This window comes from Sardina pilchardus, chromosome 3, assembly GCF_963854185.1.
Source record: "Sardina pilchardus chromosome 3, fSarPil1.1, whole genome shotgun sequence".
NCBI classification, from domain to species: Eukaryota; Metazoa; Chordata; class Actinopteri; order Clupeiformes; family Clupeidae; genus Sardina; species Sardina pilchardus.
Genome location: NC_084996.1, coordinates 40,337,008 through 40,361,302, shown reverse-complemented (window position 1 = coordinate 40,361,302; position 24,295 = coordinate 40,337,008). Strand labels below are relative to the sequence as shown.

Below are 24,295 nucleotides of genomic sequence, written 5' to 3'. Positions count from 1 at the left end.
CCAGACTGGATATGTCGAGAGAAGGACCAAAGTAGGGCTTGAGATTCACCACATTGATATTGTCAGTGGACTCATCAGGGAACTGAACTCTGTAATTTATGGCTCCTAATTTCTTTTTTACAGTGCATGGTCCAGTCCACTTTGGCGCCAGTTTGGCAGTGAATCCTTTTGAGGCATCGGACAATGGATGGGTTCTGACCCACACCAGGTCCCCTTCTGAGAACTCCACGTTCTTCCTTTTTAAGTTGTAGTACTTGGCCTGTTTGCTCTGAGCACATTTCACATTGACAGCGACTTGTCTTGACAATTCTAACTGTCTTTCCAGGAGAGCATGTTGTGAAGACGTTGGTGGCGGAGCTGTTGACAGAAGTTGGTCAAGAGGGCCTTTGAGAACACGTCCCAGATGGAGAATGGCTGGCGCAAAGCCAGTGGACTCTTGCCATGAGGAGTTGATTGCAAAACGGAACTCATGGACCCACTGGTCCCAGTTCCTATGTTTCCCATCAACATAACAGGCAATCATGGTCTTGAGTGTTCGGTTGACCCGTTCAGTCTGATTTGTCTGTGGATGGTAGCTCGTGGTGAACTTATTGGTCACTCCCCATGATTTGCAGACTGCTCTCAAAAGGTTACTGGTGAACTGGCTCCCCCTGTCGGACAGGAGATATTTTGGCGTACCCCATCTGGTGAATATCTCCTCTGTGAGAATCTTCACTAGCTTAGGGGTCCGGCTATTACGGATAGGGAACAGTTCTACCCACTTGGAGTAGTAATCCACAAGGACCACCAGATAGTAGTTACCCTTGCGGCTACGAGGAAATGGACCCATGAGGTCAATGCCCACCATCTCGCCGACTTCGGACACTTGGGTCGACTGCAGCAGACCACTAGGCCTCGAGTTGGAAGGCTTATGTTGCTGGCAGACAGAGCACTCTTTGATGTGGGCCCAGGTGTCTTTGCGGACATCTGGCCACCAGGCAACATCCAGGATGTGAATTAGGGTCTTCAGGCGCCCAAAGTGCCCACCCAGAGGGTTGTCATGGTAATACCACAAGAAGGCGGTCTTCAGTTCTTGTGGGACCACCAGCTGGAACTTATGTCCGTCCCGGGCGATTGGTACTCGCCTGTATAGCAGCCCCTGCTGGTCAACAAAGGCGATGCGATTTGAAGGAATGGCCTCAGGGGAAGGCATTAGCTCCCGGACGCCTGTGATGTAGGGGTCTCGTCCTTGGGCAGCAGAGATCTCGTCCAAAGAGTTAGGCAGATCAATAGCCCTCTTTGTAGACACAGCGCACACAGCAAGGCTTGGTGTCATCATGGTGGTATTCCCAGTAGGCACCGGGCACCGTGATAAGGCATCCGGGACGACATTTAATGTACCTTTCCTGTATCGCACTGTAAAGGTGAAGGGCTGAAGCCTCAGGGTCCAGCGTGTGAGACGTGACGAAGTTTTGGGGGTGTTAAAGACCCATGCCAAGGCTGCATGGTCTGTCACCACCTCAAACTGGACTCCTTCCAGGAAGTGCTGCCATTTCTCCACGGCCCACACAACAGCCAAACACTCTCTTTCAGAGACGGAGTAGTTCCTCTCCGCTTCATTCAGTATGCGGGAGGCAAATGCAATGACATGCTCGCCATCATCGTCGTCCTGTGTCAGTACTGCGCCCAACCCGACATCACTGGCATCAGTGGAGACTTTGAAGGGTTTCGACAGGTCTGGATGAGCAAGCACTGGAGAAGACTGGAGTGCCTCTTTCAGTCCTTCCCAGCTCCTCTCACAGTCCTCGGTCCACTTCCACTCAACATCCTTCTTCTTGAGGTTGTGCAGAGAGGCGGCCAGATCTGCGAAGTTCCTGATGAATTTATGGTACCAGCCGGCAAGACCAAGAAACCTCTGGAGCTCTTTGATGTTTGTAGGCCTGGGGTATTCACGTATAGCCTTAAGCTTCTCAGAGTTGGCTGCAATTCCTTGACTGGACACTTGATGGCCTAAGAAAGTCAAAGAGGTCTTGAAAAAATGACATTTCTTTAGGTTGAGAGTCAGCGAGGCGTGATGGAGCTTCTCAAACACCTTCCTCAAGTCAGCGATGTGGTCAACTTCTGATTTTGAATAAATAATAATATCGTCAATATAAACAAAGCAACAAACACCCTTCAACTCTGCCAACACATTCTCCATAAGCCTCTGAAATGTGGCTCCCGAGTTCTTAAGGCCGAAAGGCATGGAAAGGAAGTGGAAGAGACCAAATGGCGTGATGAAGGCGGTCTTCTCAATGCTGCTTTTGTCCATTGCGACTTGCCAGTAGCCCGAGCGCAAGTCTAGCGTGCTGAACACAGATGCGCCAGAAAAGGACTCCAGGATGTCATGGATCCTTGGCATGGGATAGGCATCAAACAGTGTCTTCTTGTTCAGGCGTCTGTAGTCAACACAGAATCGCCATTTCCCATCAGGCTTGGGGACTAGGACAACTGGAGAGGCCCATGGAGAGGAGGATGGTGCAACGATCCCATCAGCTTCCATCTCCTTCAGCTGCTGTTGGATGATCTCGCTTTTGAGTGGTGACACCCGATAAGCTGGACATCGCAGAGGGATGTCATCAGTCAGGCGGATGGTGTGTTCCACGACGGTCGTTCTTCCCAGCTTTCCAGAGCAGACGGACGGCCACTCAGTCATCAGCTGTAGAAGTTCAGGTCTAGGCTTCTGGGGTAAGTCAGACAGGATGTTTAGACTGACAGGGGTGTTAGGTGCTGGGTCTCTATGAGGCAAGGCATAATAGAGCTGAATATTTGCTGGTTTCACTGTACACCATTCATTTTCCCACTCATTCTGGTCAGTGTGTGGATAGTATGTCATTTTTGCTCCACTTCTCACTCCATAGGTACCCTGCATGAAGTCCAGGTGCACGCCACTCTTTTGTAAGAAGTCCAGGCCTAAGATGAGAGGGAAAGCCAGATCTTCATCAGAGAGGACAAACATGGAGTGAGTCCAGTAGGTGTTATGGAGGCCAAGGGTACAGTTAACTTTGCCTAATGCCTTCTTAGCTGTTCCATTGGCCAGGGCAAACTCCTGGTCACCACAAGGTGTCAGGTGTTCCTGTGGCTTCTTAATCTGCTGCCACAGTTTATCTCGCATCAGAGAAAATGTGCTCCCTGTGTCCAGCAGAGCGGCTCCCTGGAGGCCTCTGATAGAGATTTTAACAGCAAGGAGAGAAAGTGGATGTTTGGGCGGAGTGTGGGACTGTGTTTTAGACTTCACAACAACCACTTCAGCTTTCTTATTCTTTGGTTGCAATTTAGTTGTTTTATCGTTATTGACTCGTGTCCAGTAATTTTTCATTGATGCTATATCATTCTCAATCATGCTGCCAACTTTTACCAACTCAGCCACCGTGCTCACTGTTCCACGTAGGCCTGAGGCAATCTTTGGATTGGCGTTACTGAGAATGCGGCGTACAAGAGCAGTTTCCTCAATGTCCGGCTTCCATTTTAGACAGAGGGCTCTGTAATCATAGGCAAAGTCCCTAATGGACTCATTGGGATTTTGGATACGAGTGCGCAACCGTTCTTCAATTTCCTGAACGAAATCAGTGGCCAGAAATGCAGCTAGAAAAACACTTTTAAATTCCTCCCATGTGTGGATATTCTTTCGCTCGGCTTTCCACCAGCTTTTGGCTGAGCCTTTCAGAACAGAGGACAGTGTGGCCACTATTTCATTGACTGGTGTAGGTCTTAAATCCAGAAATTCTTCACATAATTCTATGTAAGTCATGGGGTCTTTGGTTTTACTGTCACCGCCAAATTCAGGAAAGTTCAATTTAATGGGGAGTTTGGTTGTTCTTACACCAGTGAGGCTGGAGGGACTTTGAGTGTCATACTGAAACCTTACAGTTTGATCTCCACTCTGACTCAGGGGAGACAACTTGGGGGTGCTGGTGAGTTTTAATTGATTCAGCTGTGCTGCCCACTGTTGGTCTCGTCTGTGTAAGCAGTGCACAACAGCATCCTCCAGTTTTGCCACAATATCAACAGCAAATGTTTTAACATTCTCAATTTTATTGTCCATCATTTGTCTTAATAAACTCTCTCTGTTAATGATACTGGTGTTTGATTCAGACAGTTTAATTTCAAGTTCATTCACACGAGTTTTCATTTCGTCAAGTGCGCTCTTAAGTTCGTTCATTTCCACCTGCTGAACAGACACATGAGACACAGTAACGTCAGTTTCCTCTTCACCGTCTCCCTCTTCACCGTCATTAATCCCTTCTTCCTCCTCTTGTTCATTACCGTCTTCCTCTTCTTCTTCATATTCATCACCCTCCCCACCTTGACTATTAGAGTTTGTAGCCCCACTGTCCTCAAGATATAGGTCACTAAGGGATGCAGTGAGATTATCTACCCGATCTCTAAAAGTAACGTGAGGGCGCGCCTGGTGCGCAGTGTCAGAAACAGATATTTGTGAACTGACTAAACTTTCCCCATCTGTCGGCTCACGTAATGGCTCTAAAGCCAATTCAATAAGCTGTTCTTCCATATGTGACATAAAGGACAGAAAGGCGTTTAATGATCAGAGGTTGATGATGTTAGATATTGGTGCAGAGAAAACCGAAGTTAAATGAAAGAAAGTGCGTTCAATCCCCGTACGTACTGGCCACCACTGTAACAAACTCGATGTGAGTCGTCAACAAATTTTCTAAGTTCATGAAACGCACGTGCAAATTATCTTTCAAAGTGAGTATTTATTTGTGTGAGTGAATTGTGAGAAGGTAGAGAGAGAGATAGCAGCCCAATCGGGCAGAGTCTTTTAGTCCACACACTGCGTAAGCAGCGAACTCCAAAGCAAAAACCCCGCGCGCAGCCGTGCGCTTTCCAACAAAAAAGCAAAGCTTCCAACAGTCCATAAAATCCAAAAAACAGGTAATCCGTAAATTCGGTCAAAAAACAAGTAGACAATTTCTCGGAGATCCCACCAGCAAAAAATAGAGAGAAAAAAGGAGCGATCTCACCTCTTCGTAATTCAGTTAATTTGCGAAAGCCCGACAGTAGATTCCATCGCAAAAAGGGCGTAATGATGAAGAGTAATCCATAGGAAAATAGCACAATACATGACATTCATTAAATCGGACTTTGTAAAGGAATTCTGAAGGATATCAGACCATTGCGTTACCGGCATTCGTCTACCCCCATTCATTCCTCTTTCCGCGTCTCATTCAAAAAACGGAGCATGTGATATAAAGGGTCTATGGCCATAGGACAGAGAGTGAGAAGGTGGGTGCGTGCGACGGTGACAAGGTGAGTGACAGTGAAAAACCCTATAGACTTCCTAGGCTGCATGCTCACCCTATATTTACGCTAACGCCCATATATTCTTTAAAGGGAGAATGTAACAAAACGGATCAGCGCCTGGCCAGGCTTTCTATGTGTTCATTTACATAGACATTTTTATCATTTAAGAAATAGGCTATAAATAAGCCTACTTGGCTCAAATGTAAACATAACTAATTTGTTAGTTCATTTCAAGTTATTTTGAAAACACTTTATGTGGCTGAGGCTACAAAGCTATCCTACCAGTCGTTTCACTGTAGGCTACTAAAGTGTCAGCTCTTGCAACTCGTTTGAAGTTGCCAACTTCATTTCAGTCTTTTAAATTCTAATAAATGAAGAGTTATTTTCCATAATAGCCTATATCCACAATGTTGATGCATTTTCATAAATCAATAATAATTAGAGTGCATGAAAATGCACTCTACTGTTATCCGATATCTTCTTATCTTTATTATTTTTCTTCTAACGTTTTTGTGCGTGCAATTCAGCTTGAACCGTTTGTTTCAGCTTGAAACTTCATTCAAACTGCGCTGCGTAGGTCTTACTTAGGTGACTTCAGCTATGTATTTTTCAACTTTGTAACTTTTATACTTTTTGAACTATTAAATAAAAACTATTAAAATTCCCCCCATAGACTTAACATTACGATTATGACATCATAATAGAGCAATTAGAATCTTATGCCAGGTGGCCAGTCCAGCTGCAGCAGCTCTCTCTCTCTCAGGCTTTAAGCATACAATCTCTCTGTGAAGACTACATATCCTACATTAAACTGTTTCCTCTTTCCACAACTGTTTCAAAATAAAAGTCCTCACTGCAATAATACACTATTGAATCATTTAACCGTTGAAAATACTCAACTATTTAACTGTTCAACCATTCCAACTGTCAGTTATCATCAACTATGCCTCCAGTCAACTACATGAAACCTCCACGTACCTAGCAACCAACATAGCAACCATTAAAATTATGCTTTTATGACCGTTTCCATAGCAACCAACTTGATTATACTACAGTAACTTCTTTATTTCTGATAGTGGCCATCATGGATACCCCAGCAACAAATGTTTCAAAATAAAAGTCCTCACTAGCAAGTTAGCTAGTTAGCATGGTTAGCATAGTTAGCATTTTTTGCATAACTGCTAGAAATAATTAGCTAAGTTAGCTAATCAACCTGGTTAGCATCGTTAACATAGTTAGCATTGTTAGCATAGTTAGCATTTTTAGCATAACTGCTAGAAATCATCAACTAAGTTAGCTAATCAACCTCGTTAGCATAGTTAGCATGGTAAGCATTGTTGGCATAGTTAACATTTTTACATAACTGTTAAAAATCATTAGCCAGGTTAGCTAATCTGGTAATCAGGTTAGCTAATTCAATTTCAAACTGTCTATCTTCGCACTATCAACTTTCAAAAACTATGAAACCACCGCGTCTACCCTAGCAACACCTTAGTAACCATATCTACATGATTTATCTGTACATTTTTGCATTTTCATGCACTCGTAATTTCCTTGGAATTACATTCTCTAGTTCATTTATCTATTCTTCTGTGTAGCTAGTTGTCTTTTTAACTTTAGGCCTAATACAATGTTTTACACTGTCAGCAACCTTTTTGCATTTACATGCAATGGTAATTCCTTCCATGGAATTACATTTTCTAGTTTGATTTGATGTCCATAAATAATCAATCTAATGAAAAATACACATAATTTGCCAAAAGTATTCGCTCACTTGCCTTGACTCACATGAACTTCGGTCACATCCCATCCTTAATCCATAGGGTTTATGAGGACGTCGGTAGACCCTTTACAGCTATAACAGCTTCAACTCTTCTGGGAGGGCTTTCCACAAGGTGTAGGAGTGTGTTTATGGGATTTTTTACCATTATTTCAGAAGCGCATTTGTGAGGTCACACACTGATGCTGGACGAGGCGACTGGCTCTCAAGATCATCTCTAAAGGCCTATACGGACGGGATTAGTTTTATGCTGTGATATCAGGTAAAGTAATAACTACCAGGGAATTTAGTCCCGTCCGGACGTGCCATGTCAGTAAACATAATGGAGTATATCGGTGAAATTTACAGCCACTTTTCCCTTCTGTGAAACGGTCCGGAGAAATGACCGTAGGTAATATTAATCCCGTGCGAACTTCAAATAGGACGTTAGCTAGACTGGTGCACAGTCATGTTGGAACAAGAAGTGGCCATCCCCAAACGTCCCACAAAGTTGGGAGCATGGAATTTTGTCCAAAAGCTCTTGGTTAATGCTGAAGCATTCAGAGTTCCTTTCACGGGAACTAAGGGACCAAGGGACCAAGCCCAGCTCGGAGGTGACCCCTTCCTGTTCCAACATGACTGCACCAGTGCACGAAGCAAGGTCCATAAAGGCATGGAAGACAGAGTTTGGTGTGGATGAACTTGACTGGCCTGCATAGAATCCTGACCTCAACCCAACAGAACACCTTTGGGATGAATTAGAGTGGACCCTGAGAGCCAGTCGCCTTGTCCAATATCAGTGTGTGACCTAACAAATGTGCTTCTTAAAGAATGGTCAAAAAATCTCACTCATAAACCTTGTGGAAAGTCTTCCCAGAAGAGTTGAAGCTGTTGTAGCTGCAAAGGGTGGACCAGCGTCATAACGTGACCGAGGTTCATACTAGGGCTGCACGATATATCAAAAATATATCGTTATCGCGATATCAACGCTTGCGATAGACATACCGCAAAGATTACTTAATTTTCGATAAAATTCGATATATTTTCTGTGCCGTGCATTCCATACAGTCTATGGCATAGGTGTCAAATGCGGCCCGCAACCTCATTTCATATGGCCCGCGAGAGCTTAAAGGATCAGATACAGTAGGCTATGTGGCCCGCAAGAGCTTAAAGGAGAATTCCGGTGTGAAATTGAGCTTAACTGTACCGAAACATGTTAAGGTGTACTCACACGTGTTTTAGACGCACTTTCACTCACCCCCAGCATTCCGAACTCCTCCGTTTTCAGCCTAGCTTACAGTAGGCTTGAAGCTATTAGATTGGGCATTACGTAGCCTATGCAGCTAAATCGCTATTTTTAAACCATTAAAAAGGTTCCAAGTAACTCCACACTGCATTGGTTGACTTCTGAGGGTCCTGACATTTAAAACGAGATACTTAGAACTTTGGAAGTGCACAGGAAGTTTATTAAAAAAGACTGTTTATTCAAGCAGTACCTTCATAGAATCTCTCCGCTGGGCGCCATCTTGTGGTGAAGTCGCGATAAGTCGACTGACGAGCACAAACGAACAGGAAAGACAGGGGGACATATTGCAAACATTTTGAGCTTTGTTACTCATCATGCTCATGTAGACAGTATAACTATATATTTCCTATGGAATTACTTTAGCAATATGTTCCCCTGTCCTTCCTGTTCGTTCGTGCTCGTCAGTCGGCTTATCGCGACTTGATTCCAAGATGGCGCCCAGCGGAGAGATTCTATGAAGGCACTGCTTGTAAACAGTCTTTTTTTTAATAAACTTCCTGTGCATTTCCAAAGTTCTCAGTATCTCGTTTTAAATGTCAGGACCCTCAGAAGTCTACCAATGCAGTGTGGAGTTACTTGGGACCTTTTTAATGGTTTAAAAATAGCGATTTAGCTGCATAGGCTACGTAATGCCCAATCTAATAGCTTCAAGCCTACTGTAAGCTAGGCTGAAAACGGAGGAGTTCAGAATGCTGGGGGTGAGTGAAAGTGCGTCTAAAACACGTGTGAGTACACCTTAACATGTTTCGGTACCGTTAAGCTCAATTTCACACCGGAATTCTCCTTTAAAAGGTCTGATACGGTTTTTGCGTATAGGCAATAATACACTGCAATACAATGCACGCGTGTGAGACTGACAGGGAGGCCACATCAACCACCTTCCATGATCAGTGCAACTGGCTACATCAGATGTGATAGCAACGCGTAGGCTACGTGTGAAAACAAAATAGAGTAGCCTATTCTAAACTATTTTAGCAAACGGAGCGTCTAAATTACGCGCTCGGTTTAGCCTGCCTGTGAAACGCATAATAGTTTGAAGAGCGTGTGCTTCTTTGAGAGGGGAATCGATGTAAGTTACTTTGATTTCAATTGGTAGTTGTAAACTACGTGATACGTTTACGTCTATTGTATGTAGTCCTATTATCCAAAAAATCCAACTCCAAGTCCTTGCGAATCGAGCGAGTGATTGTTTGGCCAAAAGCGAAAGTAAGCCTATCTTCCGACCGAGAAGAGGTGCATTCAGATCAGGCAAGCAGAGGTAGGCTTAAAGTTTGTGGTAATCGCTGTTGCTTTGCATTTTCATTTCAGTTAAAAACGAACAACGCAGAATCCACACAACACCTTTCAACTTTAAAACTTCAAAGAAAAAGTCCACCGGGACCGGTTCGCTTCTATGTGTATGGGACGTTGTAGTGACGCATTTCATATGGATGGACTTTGACATGTCAGTTAGCCTACTCGTTTGCATCACTGGCTAGATGTCAAACTGAATTTCGTTACTGGTATTTCACTTGTGCAATGACAGTAAAGTTGAATATACTCGAATCTAAACACTCAGATATATGAAAAAAAAAAAAATGGCATGACCTATTCCTGACTGACCAGTGACCCTCATTGAAAGTCAAACTGGAACTGACAGTGTAAAAACATGAAATATTGAAATATCGCAAGTTATATCGTTATCGCAGTACTCAATAATGTTATCGCATATCGCATGTTTTCCTAATATCGTGCAGCCCTAGTTCATATGTGAGTCAAGACAGGTGAGCGAATACTTTTGGCAATATAGTGTTGTCACGACACCAAAATTATGACTTCGATACCTGCCATAAATACCTCGATAGCCGATACTGAACCGATACCACGGTGAAATTTTAAAATATCTGGAAAAGAGATCCATAATGGTCTGGTTCGGTTTCACTTTCACCAGCTTATTCCTGTCCTTTTTGTTTTGAGCAAATTACACTAATAATTATTATTATTATTAATCCCCAGAGCTAGTATGATCATAATCTCTTGTTTGTTAACATACTGTATTTGCTGGCCACTTTTCTTTAAAATTATCTGTAAAGAGAGTGGACAAGTCAGCCTATTCAATATTTCATGAGTTTGATTGTCTGACTTTCAGAGACCATATTCTTTATAATTGTTATACCCAGACAATGCTCAGTAGGAGGCAAACCTCCACCAGGTGTATAGAGAAATGTGAGTTTAATTTAATGTAACAATCGGCCCGCATATATAGAGAAATGTGAGTTTAATTTAATTTTTGTAGTGTGCAGGTCAATTCTAGGGCTAGGCTCATCATAAAGTCACTGCATGTTCATTATTTTTAGTCAATCATTTTTAATTGTTTGTTACAAATTACACAAGTTAAAATAATAATTTACATTTAAATTACAATAATTTGGTCGAGAACCAATCAACTTTGAGCAGCTCCAACGGCTCTGGGTAGAGGCGTGTTCAAGGTAGAGGAAAGAGTGTTGTTATTGGTTTAAACTTGGCAAACCACTTTCTGACATCGACCAGTAGCAAATCGAGGCACTTAAAGGAGGCGGGTCAACCAAGCGCTTGGAGAAACCGTGATAGCACAGGCTCTTGGTCAGACTAAAGTCTCGTAGAGCCTTTCAAGTCGATGGCAATCAGGCTAAAGCAAGTTAGCCTACCACTATGCTATTCAGTGGGCCATCTGATGATGCGTAGGCTACACGAGGTCTAGCCTGCTGAGTTAATGGAATGTCATTTCATGGCTAATAAATTAACGTTTGGACTCAATACATTCTGGCTATGGGCTCAACTAAGAGAATTTCAGGTAGGCTAGCTTATATCTAAGAAATAATATTTGATGAAAAAAGGCAGTCTACATGCCATGATAAATATTACCAGAACTGATTGAATGTTAAATAGATCGTTTGCAAGTTATGCTAAAGTTACAATTATCAGCATGAACATTGAGTAATCTTGAGTAAACAGACAGACAAACTAGCAAACCCCGATGAAAACATTAGCCTAGGCCTACCTCCGTCAAGGAGGTTTCTATGATCATCACTGTCGCTACGTCTCGTCAAAATTCAGTGTTGAAAGAACTGTATAGAATACACCACACTCGATTCACTTAGGCTATAGTTGGCGGATACGATTTGGGCTGATCATGTAATTGTGTTTTCAATCACATTTGCTGAGCTCTGTCTTTGAATTCTTTGTAAATGTCGGGATGTCTGTCCGCAAGGTGCTGTGCGAAGTTGGACGTTGCCTGCATGCTTTTGTTTACATCTCTTGCAGATGGGCCTTAGTGTGTGTGTGGGCTTGACTTCACTGTCGACATATGCAAAATAGCTCCAGACTTCACTTCACCCGTCTTTTTGGTCAGCAAGCCGAGGACGGTAGGCAGGCGCTCCTAAACCTGTAGCCATCTCTCTCCCTCTCACTCACAGCCTGCTGCTGCGTGCACTGCACACATTGTGGCTGCGTGTGTGAGAGGGGAGAGTTAGCCACGCCCACTAGCCTCTGTTTTCAAGGAGCATGACTGATAGTTGGAGCAGCTCGTTGCACAGACACGGAAAGTTATTTTAATAAAAGTATTGATTCTAAAAACGTCGGAAATCGTATCGTTTTTTGCGTTAAGGTATCGTGATACCTTTCTAGTATCGGTATATCATGCAACACATATAGCGCTACTTACTTTCCGTCAGCCAAGTTGATTCTACGGAATAAAGGGTAATCCTCAGCAGCAGGTTTCCCATGTTGATCTTCATACAGGAAAACTGGGGAGCGCCCAACTTCCACACCCATCTGCTGAATGCCATGTTCATTGTAAATTGAGAACAAGAAAGACTGCACCCCAGCATTGGGCTTGATGGTCATGAGAATGGAGAAGTCCTGGGGAAACTCTTCTCCTGAAAGATATGCACAATTATTCACAATTTAGGGCTATAACACAACATATTAAAAGACATTGAAGAAATATTCAATTATTTTCTTCATCTCCACTTAAAGTTTATTATGACCGCCGCTAGCGTAGCTAGCAAAGCGGTCATATAGTTGTTATCAAAGTTTTTTTTTTTTTTTCATCTTTTTTCCCGTCATTTTTCGTCAACGATTCCCGGGACACCGTAACACCGGAGCGCATGAAACTTGGTGGGCATGTAGCCCCTGTAGACTTCTGTGGAAAATTTTCGTTTCGTCCCCGGGGGTCACTCCACCCCACGCTGCCCCCGCCCGAAGCCCAAAAATGACAGTTTTTCCTACATAACTACCTGAACCGTGGCGCCGAGGATGACAAAATGTTTATGGTATGTTGGTCTCAAGAGCTTGCATCAACTTAGCTTATAACCAGTCATTTGTGATTTGCACCCCCCTGGTAAAAATTGAAAATGCAATGTAATATTGCTTTAATTGCCCCTATCTTCAGATGAGATGTTATGAACTGCACCAAATTTCATGTGTATGATGAACCTGACGCCCCCTGGGAATATGCCAAGTTTTGTGGAATTTCATCCATGGGGGGCTATAAAATAAATGGATTTATGTGTACATTCAGGACTGTATACCCATCGGCCTGTAGATGGTGCTATTAACCCTCTGGAGTCTAAATCCCCCGCTGGGAATTTGAAAAACTTTTCCAAACACACATCTCAATCTCTGCTAGTTTTTGTCCTAGAAACATATAAGTGACACCATTAGAAACCTTTAATGAACTAGTTTCCAAATACATATGTTTTAAAAGAGAATGGTTGATCTGGGTGCTGGATGCTACAGTCATACACACACACACACACATACACACACAAACATGCAGGAACACACACAAACACAGACAAGCACAGGCACATACACACACACACACACACACAAATACACACACACACACACACATAAATACACACACACACACACACACACACACACACACACATAAATACACACACACAGACACATACCTACACACACACGCACCAGCACACACATGTACATAACAAATTACACAAACACATGCACAAAAACGCCCACACGCATGCACACACACACCCTCACACACACACACACACACACAGAGATGCACAGACTAGTACACACACACACACACCTACACACACCTTACAGACACACAGATGCACAGTGCGCGCACACACACACACACACACACAGATGCACAGTGCACACACACACACACACACACACCTTTGAGTAAGTTTTGTGAGACCACCGGAGCTGAGAAGTGAGTGTGTGTGTGATGTACTATAGCCTGTGTGTGTGTGTGTGTGTGTGTGTGTGTGTATGGGTGCGTTTCTGTGTGCGCGTGTGTGTGTGTTTGCATGTGTGTATGTGCATGTTCTGTGTGTATTCTGTATGTGCTCTCTTTCTTTCTTTCTCTCTCTCTCTCTCTCTGTGTCTGTGAGTGTTCTGTGTTATCTGTGTGTATTCTGTGTGTGTTCTCTCTTTCTCTCTCTCTCTGTGTGTGTGTGTGTGTGTGTGTGTGTGTGTGTGTGTGTGTATGTGTGTGTATGTGAGTGTGTGCCTGCGTGTGTGTGTGTGTGTGTGTGTGTGTGTGTGTGTGAGTGTGTGATCTGATATTGGAGTGACAGTGACGGCAGAGAACACAGTGAACATGTACACATAGAGACACATAAAACACACACACAAGCAGACACACACACACACACACACACACAGACAGAGAAGCACTCATACACAAAAGCAAGCACACATGCACACACTTATTTACATACATAAAAGTTGCAATAGGGGATGGAGTAGGTGATGGAAACAAAAGCGTGATTGATATTTGCGGAGAGAATGTGCAGGACTGAGCGGCGGTCATATTGTGTATCGCTTTGCGGTACATCTAGTTTTGATCAATTGTTCTGTCTCTCATTCACAGGAAATTCATCTGGGGGTTAATAAGACATATTATATAACACTTTTGTCTTTTGGCCCGGAATGAAAGCTAATGTGGTGGGTTTTTGTAAGACTTGCAGCACCTGTCAAATTGTAGGGAGTCCAAATCAAGAACCTCCAGCCCCCCTGCACTCCATTCACATTTTTCTCCTGTAACTGTAATGTATTACTGTTACATTTATTTTGTAATTAAATTACGTAACGCAATTACATGTAATTTGATACTCCCCAACACTGTGTAAAATATGATTGTCACTTAGAGGAGACTCGTAGATAACTAACGTTAGCATAGTTAGCTAACCGCTGCTAGCATGCTAATATCACCTCGTCAGAAAAGCATGGGGCTGTGCACAGTAGTGTAACATTTATTCATCATAGATTAATAATCAAGTTGTACCTCCAGCCCCCCTGCACTCCATTCCTGCAGTAGGTGAGCCCTTTGATCATGTCATTGTGGACTGTGATGGCCCTTTACCTAAGACGTGTCTGAAATGTTGCGCTGAGCTTACCACAATGGCGCCCTGAGCGTACTTCATTCTTTTGACGCAACTGATCCATCTTGCTCTGTTCTAGAATCTTTGGTTTCCAGACTGCCTTAGCTGCGTGATTGAAATCACTGTGCAAGGCAGGATGGGAGGCTAGGATTGTATAGTGATGTAAGTTGAAAAAGGACGACCAAACAAAATGTGTGGGATTAACGCAACACCAATACGCAGAATGATGGCGTTCAATCTTGATTATGCTTTTTTGTAATTATGTTAAATTAGATTAAATTCTCTCCACCCAGTTGTCCTATTTTAAGCAAAGGGTTACTCCTTAGCAAACCATAATGAAACAGTGTTCCATCACATCTGTGGATTAAGCCACACAATCAACTCAATGTAAGTAAGATAAACAAGGATGTTTACTGTTCTCAGCACGGTCAGCATTGTGTAAATATGATTGTCACTTAGAGGAGACTCGTAGATATTTAACGTTAGCATAGTTAGCTAACCGCTGCTAACATGCAAATATCGGCTCGTCAGAAAAGCATGGGGCTGTGCACAGTAGTGTAACATTTATTCATCATAAAGTTGAAGTCACTCTGCAATATAGACTATGGCTATGTCTCATTCCGCCTACTTTCGTCAGTGCCCTACGAATGTGCACTGTGCACTGACCACTTACTGCCGTAGTGCCCACTTTCGATGATTAGTACTGTCCCAAAATCAACACTTTTGATAACACACTTACAGGAAATGACAGGCGGAATGAACGTTACAAACGTGACGTGCTAGGTAGCTAGGTAGCATTAGCATGTAAGGTTACGTTAACTCTCCCAATGATTGTTGGCTTTAGTCAGTGATGTCATGTAATTGATGCATTAGACAACAGTAAACGTTTTGTGTTTCTGCTGTTACTTACATTAATACCATAGAGTTAACATGTCAGTGTTTCCCACACATAGACAAATTTGTGGCGGTGCGCCACAGATTCAGCACCGGCCGCCACATATTGCGTTTCGTTATTTTTTTATTTTTTTATTTATTGTGCGCTATTGAAACGCTATTGAAAAACGCGCAGCATTCGATAAGTTGAATTTCCTTTCCTTGCGCTTCCTCTCTGTCACTCACGCGTCTGTCTCTCATACACACACACAGGCACACACAGCCCATCCCCTCCGTGCACACCGCGTCTATCTCCATGAAAACCAACAAGATCATCCCTGGAAGCGTGGTCGGTGGTCCCACTGATGAACCTGACGCTGCTCGGGTAGAAGCATAAAGTTCTCCCGCAACTTTTGTAGACTATGCGTGCAACTAAATTACCAAACAGTAGAAGTAAACTCATTCTCCTTGGCCGGCTCTCGTGCGCGCTCAATGGACACCCGCCATCGACATGCATATTTAATCCAAATAAAACATTCACAATCGTGAACGCATTGACGCACAAAACTAGCTAAATTACTGTCAAATTCGGTTAGCATCATTAGTAGGCTATGCTGCAGGTATTTGATTAAAACTCTTGCATTCAAGTTGACTGACCATCTCATCATATTTTCAACTCCAAGACTTAATGGGTCTGTCCCAAGGAGAAAAGTATTAGCTTACCTTGAAACTTAAACACATGTGGGGAAACTGAACAGTCCAACCAGTAGAGTATGATAAGCTTAGCCTGCTACTTTGTTTACAATATTTTGAGGCTTCAACCAGACAGCTGAATTTAAGAAGTGGAGTTGTAATATGAATAGCCTAGTAGGCTATAATCTGCATAAAGTTTGCTGTTATGTATACCAGAAATATCAGTATATTATATAGAATGTAAATAATTACATAATGTGTGTGTTTCAAATAAAGACAAGCTTTAGGCTACATCTTATTAAAAACATAATTTACATTATATGAACGGAGAGCGATAAAAAAACGATGCAATAAAAATATGGGTGCTGCCCCCCGCCCCCCCCCCCCCCCCCTCGAACATGGGGCGACCACCACACATTGCCTTCCAATCTGTGGGAAACACTGCATGTATAACATGCTCATCCCAGTGGCTGGCTGGCTTAACGTGCTAGGTAGCTAGGTAGCATTAACCTGTAACTTTTAGGCTAATTAACTCGCCAAATAATTATGTCGGCTTCAGTCAGTGAGGGACATGTAAGTGATGCATTAGACAACAGTACAATGTCTCGTTTTACCACCATTACATTTAAATATGAAAGCAGAGACAACCGGACCTGCGACGATACAGGCTCGGTTGAATTGTCCGCCATTGTTTTCAAATTTGAAAAACCTCCACGACGTCCTTTGGTCCCTCCCCTTCCGCTTTTTAGTCAAGATGGCGTCCGTTTAGTGCGAGTAGGGTCCATCGTTCCACACTGAACTTTTTGACCGTTTTTAGGGGGTCATCCGGGTACCTTCAGTGCACTGACTTTTTGTGTTATCTACACTATATACTTAAAACTAAGTGGTCGAAGGGTAGAAGTGGGCGGAATGAGACATAGCCTATGTTTCCATTTATTTGCAGTACCATGATCCTTATATGACATGACCAAGTGTCCTTGTAAGATGCAGGCAGTCTATGTAGCATAGCTAGCTATTAAAATCAGTGAGTCTGATTTGCCCCCTGTCTTAAGTGGTCACGCAACAAACCTAGATATTAATTTGTATTCATGTGTCTCCATGTTGTACTGGAGTTGTTCAACAGATTTTAAATTAAATCAGGTCCTAGGCTCTGTAAAATAAGCCTTTTGGGTTGTAAACTTTTACAGGCGGGCATACGGCTTTCATTGAAGTTCTAGTTAACTCTGGTCTGAGCTGGGTCTGAGACTGCCGGACTTCGCAACAATAGGCACGTTCAAGTTCAACCCCAACTGACCTCTTGCAGCAGCGAGATCTGCTGATGACAGCAGGGGCGGGGATACAAACGCTGTTATGAAGGCTGTTATGGACGCTCTCTACTTCCCATAGTCCAGACGTGACCACGTGATGAAACAGGGCCTTGTGGATATGAAGAGGCATCTAGGCCGGTCTAGGGTCCGCAGTACCTGAGAGCAACTGTGCTGCTGCGCAGCAGCTGCCTTGCTCCCGCGATAAGTTAAGACCATGTGATATCGACTGCAGAGTCGTAAACACACTCATCTAGATCATCGTGGACAGATTTTTAACCACGTGCATCTTGTGCAGTTCTGCGCAGCGCTGCTAGAAGCTGCACCATCACGAACTCGCCTATTAACTATGGGGGGGCCGGGCTTAGTCAAAGGTGAATTGTGCAACCCTTAAAAAAGCCCTCAGATGGCTACCTGGCACCTCTTGGGCCATGTAACTGTTTGGCGGACATTTGGTTGTGTTGTTTTTTGGTGCTTGTGGAGAGTTTTTGGGTAGACTGTGGTTGCTCATTTGGCTGTTTGTCGCTAACTGTGTTACTAGGACTTGTCAGGTCTTTAAACTATGGCAGACGTGACAATGAGTAAGGAACATTGAGGTTAATGGTGTACAAATAACCAATGTAAATTGTTCAAGCATTAATAAAGTCTATGAATGCAAATATCTTTCTTGGTATCTGGCTCGATGAGAAACTCGAAACAAAAAAGGGTTTCTTCTACAGACACAAAACCAGCCTGCCTATGACAACAAGTTGTTGAAGCAATTGTTATGATAGTTCTAGACTACAGTGATGTGTGATATATAGAAATGCTACTGCGTGTTCACCTAAAGCCCTGAACCACTACCACTCTGCCCTGAGATTCATCACTGGTGATGGCAATAGCACTCATCATTGTGTCCTCTATGGTAAAGTGGGTTGGTCATCTTTGACAGAGAGGAGGACATATTTATTGATATTTACTAATGTATTGTTGGGAAATTACCAGGTTTTATTTCAAACTATTTGCTTCTTTGGAATTCTGGTCCCTATCAGACCAGATCAAATGACTGTTTGATGCTCAATGTTCCCTGTATCCATTCTGAGTTGGGGAAGTGGACCTTTTGTCATGGCAACACTACTTCCAGGAATAATTTTCAATGAAATGTAAAAATGAACTCTCTGCTTTCTTATAATCAATTTTGATGCATCTGTTACAATGACAAATAAAGATATTCTATCAATTCAGATATGTCACAAACATGTCAAATTGTAACTGTTTTAAGTAAATGTTATGTTATCATTCATTTTTATGCATTTTTATTTTTCCCTAGATATAATATTATGCGGGCTATCTTATTAAAATGTTATTTCTAGACTTATATTTTTTACCACAATTATTATACAATGGCCGCGTTTCCCAAATGCGATCTTTCTTAACTCATTGGCTGCCAGCCATTTTCAGTGCAGAGCGCTCCATACTGCCAGACGTTTTACAGCATTTTGACTGTTTTTTCAAGATCCACTGAACGGTGAGCTTTATGACTATGTAAACACTGAAGGTACCACATGAAAGAGTAGACTCTCGTCTTTCACCAGGAAAAAACGGTTTGTTTCTATCGTTTTTCGTTCTTTAGTAATCGTCAGTAGAACATGGGTTAGTTTGGCTAAAAACACCTGTTTCTGACCAAAACATGGAGAAAACGATCTTTTTGTGAAAATCAACTTTTTAACATTAGCGTTTCAGTAGTATGTCAACCACGATTGCACTGTTATCTCGTCAGTCTCGTCAAGGTTGCTAGGGACTCTGATGGTCGCTACCCAGTAAGCACAAGAACGTCTGCAAGGCGTCTTGCAGATGTGTTCGAAAGGTCTGCTGGACGGCTGTAAGATGTATTCTAGAGAGTGTTTGCTCATCTGGCAGACGTATCTGATACGTCTTGCTAAGATCTTCAAACAGTGTTTAGCAGCCGTATCCCAGATGCTCATCAATACGTCATAATAGCCTCCTGAGACCCGGAAAAAAATATATTTTAATTTTGTGATTTTTTTTAGATGATTTAAGTATTTTGGTCTAAAGAAACATGTTGCAGCAAAAAAAATTCCAAAAATGTTCTTAGTTGCTGTGTTATCAGATGTCCTCTGCAGTGGACATTGGGACTATCCGAATGTCCTAACCCTATGGGAATTATGAATGTGTAGTAATAGTATTGCATTAAAGTCAATGGAGTGTTAGGGTATGTGAGGTATTACAGGCAAATAGGTGGCCAAGAATGGCTTTGCTCCCCTTCAAGTGTTTTTAACATAGCTTTCAGAGATGGCTACTATAATGAAGTATTGCCATAATGTCTGAATAAGCATTCAGACGGCCATAATAATGAGCCTGGCTCAATGGTGTTGCAGCCAGTCTGCATACATGGCACACTGTAGAGCTAGGTTTTAGAGTAGGAGGGTTACTACACTCTCCCTTTAATAAACATGTGTTGAAGAAGTGCAATGGCTTGCTGTGAGGGCATCAGAGAGTATACACACCATGATAGGGACTCTCATAATTTGACCTTTGACCCCTGTGCCACAGACCCAAGAGATGAATGAAACGTTAGTGGTCAGGGCATCCTAGGATGGCAGAGGTACACTGAAGGGAAGCTTGATGGATAAATTGCAAATGTGAAAGCACTTATAGAAGTGGCAAATAATAATTTACAGGTAAATGGAGTAATCAGTTACCCAAAATACACCTTTTTACAAATTGGGTAATGTACATTGAGGCAAATTCACCTATGATGTACCTATTTCTTAATAAACCTTAAAGCTCTAGCTTACACACTGCTTCTGGGGCTGTATTGTACCTTAAGGGATCTCCTTTTATCCTGTATCTCCTTTTATTTATTAGAAATAAGTAGAAAAGCCCTTGTTGCCTCACTCAACCCTCTACCTTCTAAAACTTAGAAATTGGTTAAAAAGCAGGGGGTACTAAGTCCCGATGTCCACTACAGAAGACATTGAACAAAAGTGGTGTTTTGAAGGTGTTAAAATTGCTGGATCTTTCTGAAATCTCTCTGAATTCAAGTTGAGACTGTCATTTTTATGACACAAATTGACTGTGTGCAATAAAACACATAATAATGACCACAAATGGTCAATTACCTCTGATGTTGCCATGAAATGAAAAAAACTCAATAGCCGCCATTTTGAAAATAAAATTTGTGAAATCTGTTAACCCAACCCACATAAATGTGGTATCACCAGAAAGCCCAGGATGTCCTCTTGAGAGTACAAAAGGATTGAAATAGTTGACATGTATGGTATTTCATTCATAAGACTTAGACTGATGTCCCCTACAGAGGACAAAAGTGAATGGCCGGGTCTCAAGAGGATAGGACATCCATCTCCCTAACGTCTTAGGTTGCTTTCACACTAGGTCCGTTTAACTGGACCGGACCTGAGTGCGGTTACTTCTACCATAGTTGGTCTGTGTTCACATTACATGCAGTGTTGTGCACGTTCACACTCTTCAGTAACTAGTTCAAAGTTCAGTTCACACACGTGCAAAGTGAACTGTTCACGTTCATAGTTCACCATTTTTAATTTTGAACTAGTTCAAATTCAGTTCATTTGAATGAAAATCTGTTTCTGACGGAATATAGGCTACAGCCACCTGTTGTTCTCATCTAATTGAGAATGTCCGTAATCGGGCTTTATTTCGCTGGGCAGATACATTTATTTTAGGTTTATGGCAGATACCGACGCCTAATAGGCCTAAATGCGGCCGCGCATTTATTAATATTTAATAATAAATGTGTCAGCTGTGCATGCCTGACAGCGGACGAGTATAGTTTTTACACCGGGAGTATGGAGGAGGCTGCCTTGCTGCATTACCTGCAGCGATGGAACTGTTCATAGACTGTGAGCCAGGGCCTCAAATTATGGAAACCGTTACCGAAAAGGTGGCAAAGGCTACTATACCTTTTCTGAAAGCCTGGAATCTCAGCTTTTCAATGATGTATGATGGCCATCTGACAAGAGTAGCTGTTTTGAGTTATGACACATAATGTAAACTAAGGTTAAAGAAATAATGTGTATAAATCAAGCAGAACACTGGAATATTTTATTTTGTTATGTTTGGTATCATTTTAAAGGGGAGACTCTGAGCTTTCATTTAAATCCTTTTGTGAACATTTTGGATAAGTACAGCCAACCCTGGAGCTCTTCAAACCTTTAATCACACACATTTCCCTACCATTTCCCTGCCATTTTTTGTCTTTTAATCCTGTGGCACCTGGGAGCATCAGAGAAACAAAATCCAAACACTGAAATACTGGCATGACCCTAAGGATTCAGGAAATGTATCATTTACCCATATTATCTGATTTGGAGGGGGTGATTTACAGTCTTGTATCAGAGATGGCGTTTTTTCATAGACATAAACAGTAGTGTACTATTACCCTTAGGCTAATTTGTTGATATGTCGAGTTGAAAGTCTGAGGTAAATATATTTGAAATAATAATTATTGATACAGATAATTTTGAAAAAGTTGTTATTCAGCATTCTCAGCATTTTTAGATAGTTAAAAAGGTCCTTAATACATATCCACCACATATCATTTATATCAGGTCCCCACTTTCTTGGAATTTACATGTACATTAAAAAATGAATGCCTTGTTCTCAGGCAAGAAAATACACGTATACACAGGCTGCGATACTGTAAGTGCATTTGCAGGCCATGGTAAAGTGTCAGCCCTAAAACTTTTTCAGAAGAATGAAAACTTCTGTGAGACCTTTCAGAAGGTTGGGGCAGACTGGGCAATGACACCTGAGTTGTATGCAGCCTTACAGCTCCAAGTCCAGAATCACCAACATCAATGAAATGAAGTATGCACTTTTTTGTGCAAAGAAAGGCGTAGAATCCTGGCAGTTAACTCCATGCTCGGATTCTCTCAGGAAGCACAGTCTCAGAGCTAACAATCAAGGTGCTATCTGGAGAAGATGCCTCGAGAACAACCCTGAAGTTCCTTCCCCAGTTGAGCATGGGTGGTCTAGACTGGACCAAGATGGTGACTTGCAGCTCTCTATATGGTTCAATGTCTCCATTGGTCCACAAGCAATACTTGAGTTTCTGTCCTGCTCATGCAAGAGGGACTGTGTCACTCCTCATGTCAGTGTGTTGCACTGTATAACAACTTTTTCAAAATTATCTGTATCAATAATTATTATTTCAAATATATTTACCTCAGACTTTCAACTCGACATATCAACAAATGAACCTTAAGGGTAATAGTACACTACTGTTTATGTCTTTGAAAAAACGCCATGTCTGATATAAGACGAAAAATCATCCCCTCCAAATCAGATAATATGGGTAAATGATACATTTTCTGAATCCTTAGGGTCATGCCAGTATTTCAGTGTTTGGATTTTGTTTCTCTGATGCTCCCAGGTGCCACAGGATTAAAAGACAAAAGATGGCAGGGAAATGGCAGGCAAATGTGTGTGATTAAAGGTTTGAAGAGCTCCAGGGTTGGCTGCACTTATCCAAAATGTTCACAAAAGGATTTAAATGAAAGCTCAGAGTCTCCCCTTTAAAATGATACCAAACATAACAAAATAAAATATTTCAGTGTTCTGCTTGATTTATACACATTATTTCTTCAACCTTAGTTTACATTATGCATCATAACTCAAAACAGCTACTCTTGTCAGATGGCCATCATACATCATTGAAAAGCTGAGATTCCAGGCTTTCAGAAAAGGTATGGTAGCCTTTGCCACCTTTTCGGTAACGACCAACCCCTCTGGCTCACGGACTATCAGTGACATACTGTAGGGCTCCTTGAACACGTTATAAATCCCTCTATCATCACTGACAAGTGCAGCATCTTTCCGCGATTGCATTCACATAGCAGCGGCTCTGTGTACAATGTATCATGCGTAACGTGATCATGGCTAATGTAGTAAGGTAATGCAAGCTAGTTTAGGAGTGGCGCCCGCCCCGTGGGCAGTGAGTGTGACAACGACATACTGTTTCTAAATTGCCAGCAGATAGTGTCACTCGACTTCTCAGGACAAAATAAATTCCATAAAGTTTAATTGGAACTCAACAGTGACGTTCGTCGTTCATGTCACATAATCTGAGCGAATTCACGTTCAAATTCATTATTTACAAATGTGTTGCGTTCAGTTCAGCGTTCACAGAAAAATGAACGTGTTCTATGAACGCGTTCTTTTGAACTCGTTCATGCACAACACTGATTACATGTTTGTCTGCGCACCCGGGTCCGTTTGCGTCATAAGCACCATGCTTCTAGGTACGAACTTCGAGAATTCTGTTTACAAATATCACTTGGCAACACAGCAGAAGGCAGTGCAATGAAGAAGACAAAGGTAAAGATTCTTTAGATTCTTCAGAGCGTTTGCTTAGCAACCTGCTCCAGCGTTCTAGCGAACCGGACCCGAGACCACCTTTTCAGGCGGACCCGGGTCCGGTCCCGGGTCTGCACCCGAGTTCGGTACGGTTGCGTTCACACTATCAAAAACAACCGAACCATCGGACCAAACGAACCCGGGTCGGGTCCAGCGGACCTAGTGTGAATGTGCCCTTACAAAGATCTTATAAAGGTATTAAATATGATAAAGATCTAGAACTACGACACACATTCTCAGTGAGATGCCGCCGCTGTTTGTAAGATCAAAATAAGACGTTCTAAATGGA

The 24,295-nt window shown here is 42.4% G+C and overlaps 1 protein-coding gene across 1 annotated transcript in view; it reads right to left on the bottom strand.

Moving 5' to 3' along the window:
* The window catches only part of LOC134077594 (collagen alpha-1(XI) chain-like), a 270,154-nt gene that overhangs the window by 229,432 nt on the left and 16,427 nt on the right, over positions 1 to 24,295 (bottom strand). Inside the window, exon 3 of the mRNA XM_062533297.1 lies at positions 12,031 to 12,244. Within this exon, the coding sequence (XP_062389281.1) occupies positions 12,031 to 12,244 (214 nt within the window). The remainder of the gene's footprint in view (positions 1 to 12,030; positions 12,245 to 24,295) is intronic.